This window comes from Malania oleifera, chromosome 2, assembly GCF_029873635.1.
Source record: "Malania oleifera isolate guangnan ecotype guangnan chromosome 2, ASM2987363v1, whole genome shotgun sequence".
In the NCBI taxonomy this organism is placed as follows: domain Eukaryota; kingdom Viridiplantae; phylum Streptophyta; class Magnoliopsida; order Santalales; family Ximeniaceae; genus Malania; species Malania oleifera.
This window is the reverse complement of record NC_080418.1, coordinates 101,834,210-101,849,756: the sequence shown is the minus strand read 5'-3', so window position 1 is coordinate 101,849,756 and position 15,547 is coordinate 101,834,210. Positions and strand designations below refer to the sequence as shown.

General features: G+C 34.9%; 1 protein-coding gene across 4 annotated transcripts; it reads left to right on the top strand.

The window, feature by feature from the left end:
* Nucleotides 1-7,478: 7,478 nt before the first annotated feature.
* LOC131149689 (zinc finger CCCH domain-containing protein 18) lies at nucleotides 7,479-13,359 on the top strand. Of its 4 annotated transcripts, none has more exons than XM_058100370.1 (9): nucleotides 7,501-7,655; nucleotides 8,565-8,627; nucleotides 9,110-10,076; nucleotides 10,173-10,340; nucleotides 10,442-10,621; nucleotides 11,643-11,719; nucleotides 11,819-11,989; nucleotides 12,146-12,266; nucleotides 12,673-13,359. In XM_058100370.1, exons 2-9 carry the CDS (start codon nucleotides 8,618-8,620, stop codon nucleotides 12,743-12,745), a joined length of 1,767 nt encoding a protein of 588 aa, XP_057956353.1. In that variant the 5' UTR covers nucleotides 7,501-7,655; nucleotides 8,565-8,617; the 3' UTR covers nucleotides 12,746-13,359. The 4 variants fall into 4 exon arrangements, with proteins under 4 accessions (XP_057956354.1, XP_057956353.1, XP_057956351.1 ...); XM_058100368.1 differs by having other exon boundaries at nucleotides 8,529-8,627; XM_058100369.1 differs by lacking the exon at nucleotides 7,501-7,655 and adding an exon at nucleotides 7,668-7,901 and having other exon boundaries at nucleotides 8,529-8,627.
* Nucleotides 13,360-15,547: the final 2,188 nt, after the last annotated feature.

Below are 15,547 nucleotides of genomic sequence, written 5' to 3'. Positions count from 1 at the left end.
GTATTTATCAGAGTGCAGAATGGTTAGGGGGAGGAATTCTGTTTTTCAAATGATGGAGCTTTGCGGTTCCGTTCCAGGTTATGTGTTCTTACCAACGCTGACAACAGGAAGACTATTTTAGAGGAGGCTCACAAATCTTTGTATAGTCCATCCTGGTAGTATGAAGATGTATAGAGATCTACGGGAGTCGTATTGGTGGAGTGGTATGAAGAAGGAGATCGCCGAGTATGTAGCCCAGTGTTTGATGTGTCAGTAGGTAAAAGCTGAGCACCAGAGACCAGCAAGCTAGTTACAGTCACTATTTATCCAAGAGTGAAAGTGGGATCATATATTTATGGATTTTGTTTCAGGGCTGCCATCGGCGTCACATGACTAGAATGTGATTTGGGTGATTGTAGATCGGTTAACTAAGACTGTCCATTTCCTTCCTATAAAGATGAGTTATTCCCTTAACCGTTTAGCAGAGATTTATATTCAAGAGATAGTCTGTTTTCATGGAGTGCCTGTATCTATTGTATCAGATCGAGACCCGTGTTTCACATCACGTTTTTGGAGCAGCTTGCAGGAGGCTTTAGGGTCTCAGTTGTCTTTTAGCACGACATTCCATCCTCAGTCAGATGGGCATACTGAGAGGACGATTTAGATATTAGAATATATGCTTTGAGCATGCGTGCTAGATTTTGGGGGCAATTGGACACAATTTATGCCACTAATGGAATTTGCGTATAATAACAGTTATCAAGCCAGCATTGGCATGACACCATTTGAAGCACTGTATGGTAGGAGGTGTCGTTCTCCTTTATTTTGGGATGAAGTGGGTGAGTGGCGAGTTATGGGATTATAGCTTGTTCAGCAAGCGCGTGATAAGGTTCGGCTTATCAGAAATAGAATCAGTGCAGCTCAGAGCCAACAAAAGAGTTACACTGATAACCATCGCAGGAAGTTAGAGTTTGATATTGGCGACTATGTGTTTTTGAAGATAGCTTCATTAAAAGGGGTTATGAGATTTGAGCGGAAGGGTAACCTTAGCCCTAGGTTTATCGGTCCATTTGATATTCTAGAGAAAGTAGGGCCGGTGGCCTACAGGTTAGCTTTACCACCTGTGCTATCCAAGATGTACGACGTATTTCATGTTTTCATGTTGAGAAAATACGTCCTAGACCCTTCTCATGTGATTAGTTATGGTGAATTAGAGTTCAGTAATTCACTAATTTATGAGGAGGTGCCAGTACATATTCTAGATAGGAAGGAAAAAGAATTACATAATAAGAAGATTCCTCTAGTGAAAGTCTTATGGAGAAATCATGCAATATAAGAAGCTTCTTGGGAGCTCGAGGAACAGATAAGACAGAGATATCCACAATTATTCAGTGAAGTGTAATAGTAGGTAGGGTTTCTTTTGCAGGTACATGTAGTGGTTTAGTTAGTGAATAATATTTTAGTTTTGGGAGAAATTTTATTTTGTATATGTAATCTCCCAGGACTTGGAATGTAACCACGGTATTCCTCCGCCATAAGTGAGGGTAAGTAATAAAATAAGTAGACCGTTTTGCTTTAAGAGATGATGAATCACATGAATAGCAAATTTCAAGGACGAAATTTTTATAAGGAGGGGAGAATGTAGTGGCTCAGAGAAATTATAGTGTTTAAATAATAAAGAAGGAGAGAAAGGAAATTAAGAGGGAGTGACAGCGTTTGTCGACGACGTGACATATTGGGCTCGTTGACGAGGGTGTGCTTCGTCGACAAGAAAATACTGAGAGGAGGTTTTAGGCGATTTTGAATTTCATCGACAAGGGGTGAGAGTTCATCGACAAATTGCCTTCTTGACCTCGTTGATGAAGTGACCTGACTTATCGATGAAGGCCAGTGTATAAATAGGCAAAAACTTCATTTTTGGCCGAGACTTCAAGCAGCAGACTCCCTCTTCTCTCTCCTCTTCGGTTTCCTATCCTTCTCTTTAGCTTTCTGGGTCCATTTTTCGTCGGATCAACGATCCGAAGCCGCCACGACACTCCTGGGAGAGTTCTCTTCAAATCTGTTGGAGTGGGTCGTTGGTGGGGCTAGTTTGGAATCCATCCCAAATTCAGGGTAAGGGTTTTATTTAATATTTGGCCTTCCTTATAGTTGTAGAAAACGTAGTACACGTAGAAATACTGAATTTTTGTTCTAGGGAATATCATTTTTAGGGTGTTGAATGGGGAATCCTGCGGGTGTAGGACAAATTATCTTAGGGGCTTTTCAGAAATCAGGTAAGGGGATAAACTAAGTTAGTTGTTTTATGAAAATATATGTATAATCTTATAACATTTGATTTCAGGAAAATATATGTATATATATATATATATATATATATATATATGCATTATCTTGGAAAATACTGCTGTAAATGAGGATATGTTTAGAATATACGTAATATCCATTTTGTGTGGCATGAGTCGAATTTATGATGAATTACTGTTTTATGGGAAATTGCTAAATGATATAGAGTTTTAACATGATAAACCGGCGTATGAACTGAGAGTTTTATATGATATACTAGGGTACGGGCCGAGGATGTTCTGACATGATATGCCGGCGTACGGGCTGAGCTTGTTACATGTTATGCTGGCGTACGGGCCAAGCCATGTATATGATATGCCAGTGTACGAATCGAGCCTTTTATGATATGTGATACGACATACAGGCAGTGATTGTTAAAATATGAAATGCCAACGTACGGGCCGATGATTTTCATGTTATATATGGAATGTGATATGATGAATATAGTAACTTTGGTATTGTATTGAATGATATTACGGAATATATATAATTTTATGTTTCCCGTTGCTTAAACTTCCGTATTGTATCTCTAATGTATCCCTGCTACCCATGGGTTCAGGTTGATTATGATCTACTGGGTTTATTATATTGGTTTTGTTGTTATGGAAGAAGAAAAAATGGTAAAATAAGTAGGTCATTACAAAATATGTATAAGTATATAAGGATAAAAGTATATGTATATAATATTAATATAAGATAATGAAAAGAAAAAAAAAGGTATTAGGAAGCTTAATGTTTAAGCTTCTTGGAGACAATTTAATAGAACAGAGAGGAGAAAAAAAACCCATGCCCCCTCTCTCTCTCCTCACGCTTTCCTCGTCTTTTCTCTCTCTCTCTCTCTCTCTCTCTCTCTCTCTCTCTCCTTGATTTCGTCGGCATAATGAGCACCGATTGGAAATCAAAAAATACCGTTGGGCTCCATTCTCCGCCACCGACAATTTTTGCGGAGCGAATTTGTCATAGGAGCAGCATAGACATATCCCTTGGGGTAAGCTAAATTCTCACTCTTACCTTAATTTTTCGTAAATTTTAAACCTAATTAACGATCGGACACCACCACGAGAATCTAGGGATAATTTTTTACAAGTCTAGCGGAGCGGATTTCTCGTGGGATCGTCGTAGGCATAACCCCAAAATTAGGATAAAGGGGGTTATTTAGAGATTAATTATTATTTAATTATTGTAAATTTGGAAATGTTAAATATTGGACATTCTGAGGTTGAACTAGTGTTATTGGATTCAAGGTTCGGGTAAGCGTCGCGGGTGTAATTTCGGGACCCTGCAGGCATAGTTTAAGAAACCAGGTAAGGGTGTTAAATATTAGTTTAAATATTAATATAGAGTATATGGAGCCTAGGGAAGGTAATATGGGTATTATTGTGGGAAATGAGTTAATTAATCTAGGGAGAACGTGAATTATAGGATTTGAGTTTCGGGCGCCTAGGGCGTAGGATCTGGGTTTAAACGAGACTCTCAAAAAGTCAGGTAAGGGAAAAATGCTATGGTAGTAAATTTAGAAATATTATTAGTAAATTATAGTATTTGTTTATTAAGGTACATGGTATAAATTATATTGTTTTACATATTCTAGAGCATGACTTTTATTAATTGTGTGGTTTGAGTAGATATTTGTTTAGTACATAGTTTTTCAGAATATCATGATTTACAATGTTTTTGTATAGAAACATGTTTTACTAAATTTTATAAAATTATGAATTACATTGTATATATAGATAGATATATTTTACAGACACATATTATATAGATAGATATATTTTGCAGACAGATATTATACAGACAGATATTTTACAAATATTATATAGACAGATATATTTTGCAGACAAATATTATACAGATAGATATTATCAAACAGATATTTTACAGATATTATACAGACAGATATTTTACAGTATTTACAGAATGCCATGATTTCCAAAACCATAACACTTAGACATTACAGATTATTCAATCAGATATTATAGTTATTTCAGTCAAATATTACAGTTATTTTAGTAAGACAATACAATATTTCATATCAGATTTATAGTGTTATGGTTATTTTGGAATCATGATGAAACAGCAAGATAATTATATATATTAGTATTATACAGTATCAGATCCCTGATGAATTATTTCGGACAGATTCAATTACCAAAGCATGGTACCGTTGCTATTTCAGATCAGAGTGCAACCATATATCTCAGATAGTGTGTGGATTCTGTCAATCGTGCCTATGGAGGGATTGCAGGCTCCCCAGACATCTGGGTTGAGGAAGCCGGTTTGACGAAGTAGATACTAGTACCGTGCCTTTGGAGGGATTGCAGTATGACCGGACTAAGGATTGATAGAGTATTTATGTGACTTATCCTAGTAGGCCAACCATAGTTAAGTCCACCCTACGGGCCGCACAATCCTATCATGAGGGGTTAAATATTTTAAACCATGTAGGTGTGAGTTACACAGTATTTACATGAAACTAATCTTCAGGGTCTTCATGCTTTACTTTCATGTGCCATTACTTGATCTGTTAAAATGAACCTGTATATACACTTACAACCATTAAATACAACAAGTATTTGTCATTATCGAAATCGGGCGTGATCTATAAGGTCAACAAATAATAATAACAACAATAAGAATAATAAATACACTAATAATAATCACTATTATGAAAATAATAATAAGACAAAACGATAACAAATAATGATATTAATTATTTATTATTATAAAATAATAAAAATAATAACAAGTAATAATAATATTTATTACTATTAAAATAATATAACAACAAGAATGATACTAATAAAAAATAAAAAATAATAATAATAATTATTATTATTATTATTTTAAGGACAATAATTATTATAAAAATAGTAAAAAATAATAATCACAACTAATAATAATTATAAATGCAGTACTATTTATTACTGTAAAAATAAAAATAATAAAAAAATTAAAAAAAATAATAATAATTTTAAGGACAATAACTATTATAAAAATAATAATAACAACAATTAAAAATAATATTAGCACTAATAAAAATCACTATTATAAAGTAAAAATATTAAATATTAATGTATTAGGGTTTTATAAAAAAATGACTTACTTTTCATTCCATTACAAAGTCATTAAAAAATATCAAATATTAGAAATAAATTGAAATTGGATTCCTACCGCAACTCCATATTTTCTAACTAAATGCAGTAATTGCATTTTAACAGTAATTCCGTTTCAAAAGTAATTCCATTCTTACCTTGATTTCATTCCTTCTTCGATCCTTTCATGTTTCAATTTCATTCTACAAATCAAATGAGAGCAATGACTTTTTATCCTTCTCTTTCTTAACAAAATTTTACTAATGCACTTATTTTTTTTTTTTTTTTGGGAGTTTAATTGTTTAAAGAATATTCATTTTATAATTTCTGTGTTTTAAAAGTCCATTGTTTGGAAGTCTTGTTGTGTAATTAGACGAATGTATATATGGACAAGAATTGTAATGCACTATTTTTTCATGATGCTCATGATTTGAAGCACATTCAAATAATTATGTGAATTCATAAATGGAGTAAATACAATTCCGAAAAAAGAGCTATCTAATATTTACATAAGAAAATAATCATTCAAAAGCACCAGATCACACGCATTGTATGTGCTTATGGGTGATTTCTTAGAAAATTAATATCACAAAATGTCAGATTTTGAGTTCCTTTGAAATTTAGAGAGGATATTTTAGAAAATTAGGGCATATTTCAAATAAATTTCAACTGTAACTAGCATACAAAGTATAATTTTATTGGAAAGTTTTTCTAGTTTTATGAGGGAACCCATTTTCAATTTTTTTTTATAAAAAAAATTAGGTGGGAGTATTGAGTGAGCGTAGTGAGGATGATTAAATGAATTTAGTACTCGCAGAAATGCTAACATATTAAATTTACCAAAACTATCCCTATGCCCTTGGACCCCACCCTAAATTTTAAATTTTAATTCATCATTGAAAGTGATATCGCTTTTTATCCACATTGTGTAGCGTGTGGGGTACAAACAATGTGATCCCCACCGAACTAGATTCTAACCAAGTAATAGCTATAATTACACCTCGACATGAGTAGAGACAAACATAGGCTCTTATGGTCTAAACGACTCGTACCCATGTGAAGGACATGCAAGTGATGTGTGTGGGGTTGTGCATGATCTTGTTTGATAATAGGAATCATCCAATGTCATTAATGTAGGGCGAGACTCGTTGCATGAGTGTCATGTGTAGATGAACTTCTTGCACGAATTGTCTCGGTCAAACTGACCTAAATCAAAGATCAAGATCAAATCATCAAACAACAAATAGTGATTTGACAATCTTTCCTCTAGTACGCACTCACACTTGATCGTTTTCCCGCTTTAGTACGAACTCTGGCTTGCTATGTGCGTATTTTTATTTTTATTTTTTAAAAAATAATTTAGGAAATGTGGGACTTTCAATCCCTTGTGAAATTTAAAAAAGACATTTTTTGTAATTTGAATGTCTACTGCAATGATTGACTTTGAAAATCGTATTACATTCTAAAATTTTCTATATCGAGATTACATGGTACAAATTAATTAAAAATATTTTTGTTTTTTGAGGCATAAGAATCCATTTTCAAAATAATAAAAAAAAAAGTCACAAGGGAGTGTTGTTGAGTGGGAGTAGTGAGGATATTTAAATCAATTTATTACTTGCATAAATGCTAACATATTAAATTATTAAATTATACTGTTCATGTGATGTTATTCAGTGGGTGTGTGTATATAATTTTGGTTCAATTTAAAGCTACCAGCATGCCCTACTCGTGTGTACTACAACTATTTTTTTTTTCAAAAAAAAAATAAAAATTAAATAAAATAACAAAGAATTCAAAAATATAAAAATATTTTGCCATAGTTATAAATAATTATTAAGGTGTTTTTAAATAATTATGAGTAAATAATTAGGTGATGTGAAAATTTATTCAATTAAAAAAAATAAATTTAATATAATTATAAAAGTATTTTAAAATAGTTATTACAAATTAAACAGATATTTTAAAATAATTATTAATAGTTGCAGGATAAATTTTAAATTTATTTTTTAAAAGGCCATCCTTTATTGGATTATAATCTGTATGTAATGACCTGAAAATTCAAATTAAAAAATTTCAAACGAACCACCATCCGAAACCTTCCGGGTTTACCCGGCAGCCCAACGGAGACGCCCTGTTCCAACGGAGAGCCCAAACGGCCCTCCGCTTTCTCTCCGCCAGATCTACTCTCCGATTCTTCAAATCTTCAACCCCTCCGTCGGGCGCTGACGGTGACGGGTAATTCCCCCTTGTTCGGTCATTTTGCATTTTTATTTTTATTTTTAAAAGAATGGTGTCGTTGTTGCGGAGAATGGAGGAGTGGGAGAACAGAAGATAAACACACACGCACGCACACACACGCACACACACACACACACACACACACACACACACGCGCAGAGAACAGTTGTCATCAACCATGAAAGAGGAGGCCTGGGATTGGTTCTCTGGTTTTGTTTCACCTGCTTAGGCCTTTAAGATTTGGTGAGTGTCTCAGATTTTTCCCAGAAATGGCTATAAATTCTGGTTTCATGTTGCTCTGTTTTTTTTTTTTTTTTATTTTTCTTTCAAGGTGCATTTCTTCTTCTGAAACATTGTTAGTTTGAATTTGGGAGATGTGCCTTGGAATGCTAGAATTTCTCAGCGAAACGTCGAGCATCCTTTTTTCTAAGGGAAAAGAAAAAGAGTTATGTAGATGGGTTTTATTGAAAGAAGCATAAGATGCAGTTTTTGAGGTTTAGGATTCAAAAGATAAAATTAACACATTTTTTTTTTTTTTGTCATTTTTGTTTGGGAGGCGGATTGGGTTTGCAGTTTGGGTTCAAGTTTCTTATAATCAGAAAATTTATGATTATAGATTTAAATTTCCATCAGCGGAAATGCAGACAGTTATTCTCGTTCTGAGCTTCTTTTCAGAGAATGGCAAACTTCTGGTGTTTCATAATGGGCTTTAACATGGGTCAAGATAGAATAAAAGAGAATTAGTTTGCGCTTTTTTCTTTTTCTATATTTGGCTTTGCGTGTGGGGGAGACTGGAAGAGGATGGTTAACAATTCCTGTTTTTTTTTTTTTTTTTTCTTTGTTTGGTTCTTTATTACATATGCCAAACAGGGAATAACTGATGCTTTGGCTGCCGCTACTGTTCAGATTTGTTTCAGGGAATAACTGATGCTTTTCCTGCATCTCTGTTTTTGGCTGAAATGTTGCAGGGTATGACCCATAATTTTTAGTTTTTTTTTTTATTTTTTTTATTTTTTTTAATAGTTTTTTATAGTGTTTTTTTTTATTTTTCAAGCATACAGCGGTTATTTATTGTGAAATGACTTCCATGATTTTTTTTGGGTACAAACTATAATGGACTCTACATGGTTTTGTCACTTTATGATCGTCCTAGATTTTCATTTATGGCAGAAAATGAAATCTGAATGTTGATATCATCTGTTGAAACTCTGTTCATAGTTGTTTGTTTCCATGGTTTTGGAAAACTCATTAGTCATGCATTTAATCTCTTGATCTAGGTTTCCTTTACTCTCCCTCTTTCACTGTGTGAATGTGTGTGTGTGTGTGTGTGTGTGTGTTTGCTTTGTTAACAACTTTGCTGTGATTTTACTAGTTTACTATCCGTAGTAGTGTAGTTTTTGTTAGTTTTAAAAAGTTTTTATCATCTCACGTATTTGGTATTTCATTTGTAGGGTTTGAATTTGGGATGGATTTTTCAGAGTCTACAAAAGTTGTATATAATAGAATTCAAAAATTAGAACCTGAAAATGTCTCTAAGATCATTGGTTATCTTTTGTTGCAAGACCATGGTGAGCGCGAAATGATTCGGCTGGCCTTCAGCCCTGACAATCTGATCCATTCTTTGATTAACAAAGCCAAAACCAAGCTGGGGTTGTCTTCCAAACCTGCAGCTTCTGCTCCGATACCACTTTCTCAGGTGAACCCGGCACCTGTTTCGGATATTCCTTTACAATTCACACCATTCTCACTTCCTTCATCTCGATCCTTTTCTTCTCCTGCATCCCTTCGAGCTGGGAATCCTTATTGGGATCCCCAACTCACCTCTGACCAGCAATCAGTGCATAGTTTGGATTTTGTCCCACCGGGTTATCCCGACTCAGTTGGTGGAGATTTTCGCCTTCAGAACCAAGTTCAGTTTTTAACTTTGGAAGATCAATTAGACACTGTCAATTCTGTTAGTTCAGATTTCTCGAGCAATTATTATTACCCAGAACCCACATTGGGCGTGAGAATAAGTCGACGTTCTCCAAGTTTGCCTGAATTTCCGGTAAAGGTGTGTCATTATTTCAGTAAGGGGTTTTGTAAGCATGGAAACAACTGCAGGTACTTCCATGGCCACCCAATGCCAGAAAGCTTCTCTCAACTTTTCAGTTCAAGTTCAAATGAGCTTGCGAGTGATGATCACATCTTCTCACCTGGCTCTCTTGAAAAACTAGAAGCGGAGCTTACAGAGCTTTTGAAATCTAGAAGAGGGTTCCCAGTTTCGATTGCCTCGTTGCCAATGCTGTACTATGAAAAGTATGGAAAGACCCTTCAAGCTGAGGGGTACCTTACAGAGAGCCAGAGACATGGCAAGGCCGGTTATAGTCTGACAAAGCTTCTTGCTCGACTGAAGAATAGTATTCGTCTCATAGACAGGTGCAATGATTTTTTTTTTTATTTAAAGAAAAATATTTTTTCATGCCCCACGCATTGCAGTATTTGTTTCTGACTCATTATTATTTTGAGTTACAGACCTCATGGGCAGCACTCAGTAATTTTGGCAGAAGATGTTCCAAAATACATGGAATATGCTTGTGAGAGAAGTGATCCTGGTGCAATTGTTTCTGGTTCCCGACAAATTTATCTGACCTTTCCAGCAGAGAGCACATTCTCAGAGATAGATGTTTCCAACTACTTCAAGTAAGGAAATTGAAGCTGGTTTTGGCAGTTGATGGCCAATGCTGATTATGTTTCTTTTGGCATTAGAAGTTCTTGGTTTGATTTGGTATTATGTTTTGCAGCAAATTTGGACCGGTTCAAGATGTTAGGATTCCTTGCCAACAAAAACGGATGTTTGGGTTTGTGACATTTGTTAATCCGGAGACAGTCAAGCAAATTTTGGCAAAGGGGAATCCACATTTTGTGTGTGGGGCTCGTGTCCTGGTGAAACCATACAGAGAAAAGTCAAGGCTTGTTGAAAGGTAAAAGCCTTGTTATGTTTGAAGAGCAAGCGACCCAATTGCTTGTGGTGTCGTTTTGATTCCAATGTCATCAGTTTTTGTTGGTTGCTTTGTATCTGTCTGAACTTTCACTCACCTGAAAATTTCTGAGACAAATAATGTTTTGTCGGATATTATTGATTGTCATTTGTTTGGGTTTGCAACATGGATTTTTGTCAGTTACTGCAATTATTAAAGCCAAATTTCTACTTCTAATTGTAGCCGTGTTGTTTTCAGTGAAGTGTCATCTCCTTATATCGCGTTTGTTTTTGTCAGTCTCCCTTGTGCTTGAAGTATCCAACATTATCCATCATTTTGCTGCTTAGGGTCATAGGATATCTACCTCTAAACTTTAATTCTTTTTCATTGCTGGTGAATGTGCAAATGGGACGGTACATCTCCTTTGTTCATTGATTGTTGGGAACAATTGTTGGAGCACTAGGATTTAGTTTAGAAGCCAACATGGAAGTATTATTATAATATTTCTGTTATTTAAAATAACTGCTATCTATTGCAAGGAATGTATGCTTTTGGAGCCTAAGCATTTTCTGTGATTGCATATTGTTCTTCTACATCTATTATAGAAAGTTTTCCTAGCCTTCACTTTGGAGAACTTTATAATTTTCTGTATTCCAGCTTGGTTTCTGCCTTCCAAGACGAAATTAAATGTTTTTTTTTTTTGCATTTTTGTTAGTTTGTAATGTCAATTCGGTAGGTTACTTTAACCGGTTCTCTATTTGGCAGTCACAGTTTAGGTGTCTTATGATTCTTAGCATATCAATAGGAAAACTCATTTTGCTAGAATTGGAATTTTGATGAATATTTTTATGTTTTCAAGATCCCATCCGTTTATGCATTGCTGTCATAGTTTTTGTTAGCCCAATAGAATTTGCCAGATGGAGTTTCCCTTAATTTTTGCACAGTTGTGTTTCCTTTCATCTCGTTTCCCTTTGCATTTTACAGTTTAATCAAGAATGGTTCTAACATAAATGTTTTCACTCAGGAAGTATGCAGAGAAGTTTCAGCATCCTATGTATTATAATGCACATTTTCTTGATTCGGATTCTGAGCTTCACTCGAGTGAGTATAATAGCAATCCTAGTAATACATATATTTTTAGTTTCTCTTTCTCTTCATTTTTTTTTTTAATATATATATCATTTGCTTGATTTTCTTTAGTGACGAGAGTTTGTGAGAACTCAAGATTACTCAGAAAACAGATCATGGAAGAGCATGAGCAGGCACTTGAGTTTGAGAGGAGGCGACTCTTGGACTTGCACCTAGCACCTAGGTCATTAACCCATCATCCGTGTTTTGGATACTCGATGGATGAGTTGAAGCTCTCAGAAGGTTTACCATCTCTAAATCTACATTTAATAAATATATAACATGTGTAGTTCCTTTGTTTGCCACTTTGTCCTTCCTTCACCCTCTACGATTCTTCCAATCGCCCATTTCATCCTTTTATTATCTATTTTTCTTGTTTGGGCATTTGATTGTTTGCAGAACAAGTAGAGTTGGAGTCTGCAGAGCGTTTCCATTATTTGCTAGATGTTTTGAACCATGGGTCATCCACCAGTGAGGATAAAATCAGGCATACGAGTCCTAATTACAATGACCAAGAAAGGTATGTACGAATTTCAAAGGTTTTCTAGTCCTAACTAATGAAGTGCAACTCTACCCTCACTCTAAGCATTTGGTTTGGGGAATCACATTCCTAGGAATCCTTATGCCTGGAAAGTGGATGCGTTCCCTTGAAAATCCGGATTCACCATAAATAAAAAAAAGATTGGACTGTTTTGTGGGCATAATGGTTCCAAGAATCCTTGATGCCTACCATGTAGGATTCCTGGAATGAACTAAACTCAAACATGGGTATCAAGGATTTCCAACTTATGTTCTCAGGAATCATGAAAGATTACTTGAACAGAAAGATATATGAATTGATTTACTGCTTTTTATTAGGGGAGATGTAGTAGTTACTGCTTTGCTGATATGGATTTTTTCTCCTTTTGACTTTTTAAAATTTGCAGTAGTCAAGGACTTAATCTTCCAGAGAGTCCATTTGCATCTCCAATAGGGAGTGGCATCTCAACAGTCACATAGTTTCAGGAACAAACGAGAACTATAGAGGCAGTGGAGGAGTGAATTCCAAATCTACTTCATGGGTTCAATGCCACAGTTCTCTCTCTCCTTTTTCTTCGTTTCCTTGTCTTCACTGGGGACACTGGCCAGTCAGCTTATTGGGGGCTTCATGACAACTAAAGGAGAAACAACAGAAGCTTCTTCTCCCTGTTCCTTGGGGTGGAGGAGATTCCAAAGAAAAATATGATACATAAAAAATCATGTATGTAACAGTTCCTTAGCCTTTTTGTTTTTTTTCCCTAACTCCATAAATGTAATCAAAGAAAGCAAGTAGGGGAGGCTTTTGAGTCTTTAGAAGAGAATGTAATATAGTCTCATTAGTCTGCTTAGTTGAAGAAAGTGACTAGAAAATATGCAGAGATTAGATGAAAATATAGATGCTAATATATTTAGCTATACATAGTTGCAGTTTTGAATTCAGTACATATTTTTGTACTGCATTGCTATGTAGTTTTGTATTTATATTATGTTTTTTGGTCAGTGTCATACTCCAACCAGTGATCTCACATTTACCAGTGGATGGTTGACAACAGCTGGTTGTAGAGAGGAATCATATAATAAATACTACATTAACATGATCCTAATTTGTAAATTTCCATCCTAAATTTGGTCTCAACGTGTTTCCTTCCAGAGCTAGGGACAAATTTTGCTGTGATAGGAAACTATATATTTGGTTTGACTTTTCAAATGTAACTACTTAATTAATTAATTTATCACCTTTGAATCCTTTTCAAAATTAGTATTTTGAATTTGTACAGAGGTGAAGACTAACACAGGGTAAATTGAATTACTGAAGTTCCTTTGAATTATACTTTACATTGTTAAATTCTTAACTATACTATGATGGTTTGATTTTTACAATCTTAATTTCAGCTATGTTGAGATTCTAAATGCAAAATTTAAGCGATTAAATTGATAGGATTTAAAATGCTTGAAAAAGAAGGTAAAAGGCAAAAAACTATGCAGAGAAATCACATAACTTCATTAAGTTTTGATATCCTTTGTAATGGGACCATTTCTCAGAGCATGACAGACCCTTTTAAAGTGAAAAATGGGGTTGCATAATCATTGTTTGTGGGTGTTTGTTATGCATTATATATATATATATATATAGAGAGAGAGAGAATTACCACCATATATATATAGAGAGAGAGAGAGAGAGTGAGTGAGAGTGAGAGTGAGTGCAGAAGAAAGAATCACATCTATATATATATATATATATATATTATGGTGGTAATTCTCTCTTTCTCTCTCTATATATATATGTGGTGGTAACTAATAGAATAATGAAAGGTGCTGAATAGGAGGTTGAGACATGATTGGTGTAGTGTGGATGAGAGGGGAGGCGCATGTTCTAAAAGGAGTTTTGATGTGGGCGTGTGATATATATATGTATATATGATAAGGGCTGGCTTTGTTGAATAGCTGTGGACCAAAGCCTATATTTGCTTGAAGATTTGTGGAGCCCTCCATTTCAGCATAGCTGTTCAATTAGCTGTCAAACACATTACTGACGTCTATCCCTCAGCGAGGGCTGGTTATATTTTGTAGCTTAGCTCGCCTGTCGCTGCTAAGCATCAACTTTCTTCAAAGTGGCATTTAAATTGCTTGGCAAGATGCTAAAGATGGTTCATACTTCAATTTGCCTCTCAGCAGGGGGGAGTGGGTTGGTTTCTGAAATTTAATTTTAGTAAAGTTTAAAATTTAAGGCTTCAAAGGAATCAATTAAGCTTAAATGGGAGTTCATGAAAGTTGCCATTAATTAAGTTTGAATAGGCGATCATGAGGTCGAATTGGGTCTTAACTTTAGGGGTTAGGATCATTGGGTTTTGGAATTTGAATTGGGCAATTTTGATTGAATAAGATGTAATATAAAATTATATTGAAATTTGTCCAAATTCAAATCTAAGATCCAAAATCTATACTCCCAAACACTACCTAAAGAAATTTGATTTGTTTTATTGGTTGTTGTTTCAAATCATTTTGTGCCATTGTTGCGGAATAGAGAAGTCGAGAACCTTCGACAAGCCTTCATGTCTCCGATCACTTGAAAAGGATGAAAACAAAGGTGGCTTGGATGACTCGGGGTGTACTCCGGGAGATCTCTTTGATGGCTAAGTAAGGGAATGTTTTAGAGAGGTTGAATGCAATAGTAAAATTAGATTAGAATGAGATACCTTTGCCTCTCCACCTGATTCCTTATTTATAGCAGAGGAGTTTGACCCTAGGAGGTAATGCCATTTATTGGCGAGTTATGGCACAGGCGTGAATTGTTTTGACCTTTATGAGATTGACACCAGCTGTTTATGGCGTGAGCGTGAGTTACTCTGGCCTTTATGGTGTTTGACCCATTTTGAGTAGCTGCCTTTGAGTGTTGATGACTTTCATTGTTGCTGCGTCCTAATTATCCCCTATGGTAGATTGATCATTTGATCTTGGTATATTTAGGGTGTATCAGTTGCCTCCCTTCAGTTTCGAATTGGTGGAGCTTGCTTCTAAAATTCGATATATTATTATTATTATTATTATTATTATTATTATTATTATTATTATTATTATTATTATTGTTATTATTATTAATTCTTGCCGAGCTGCTCATGTTGAGCCATTTTTGCTGAGTTGTTTTTGCCAAGTTGTTCTTGCTGAGCTGCTTTTATCGAACTATTTTTGTCGAGCAACTCTTCGTGGGCGTTTTTTGCCAAGCTGCTCTTCAAGGCAATTCTTCCTGAGCTATTTTGCCAATCAGCTTTTTGTGGGCATTTC

What these genes read in the sequence shown, in the direction of transcription:
- LOC131149689 (XM_058100370.1), top strand. An exon ending in GATGTTTCCAACTACTTCAA is followed by an intron (nt 10,341 to 10,441) that starts GTAAGGAAATTG and finishes TATGTTTTGCAG; the next exon opens with CAAATTTGGACCGGTTCAAG. An exon ending in AATTACAATGACCAAGAAAG is followed by an intron (nt 12,267 to 12,672) that starts GTATGTACGAAT and finishes TAAAATTTGCAG; the next exon opens with TAGTCAAGGACTTAATCTTC.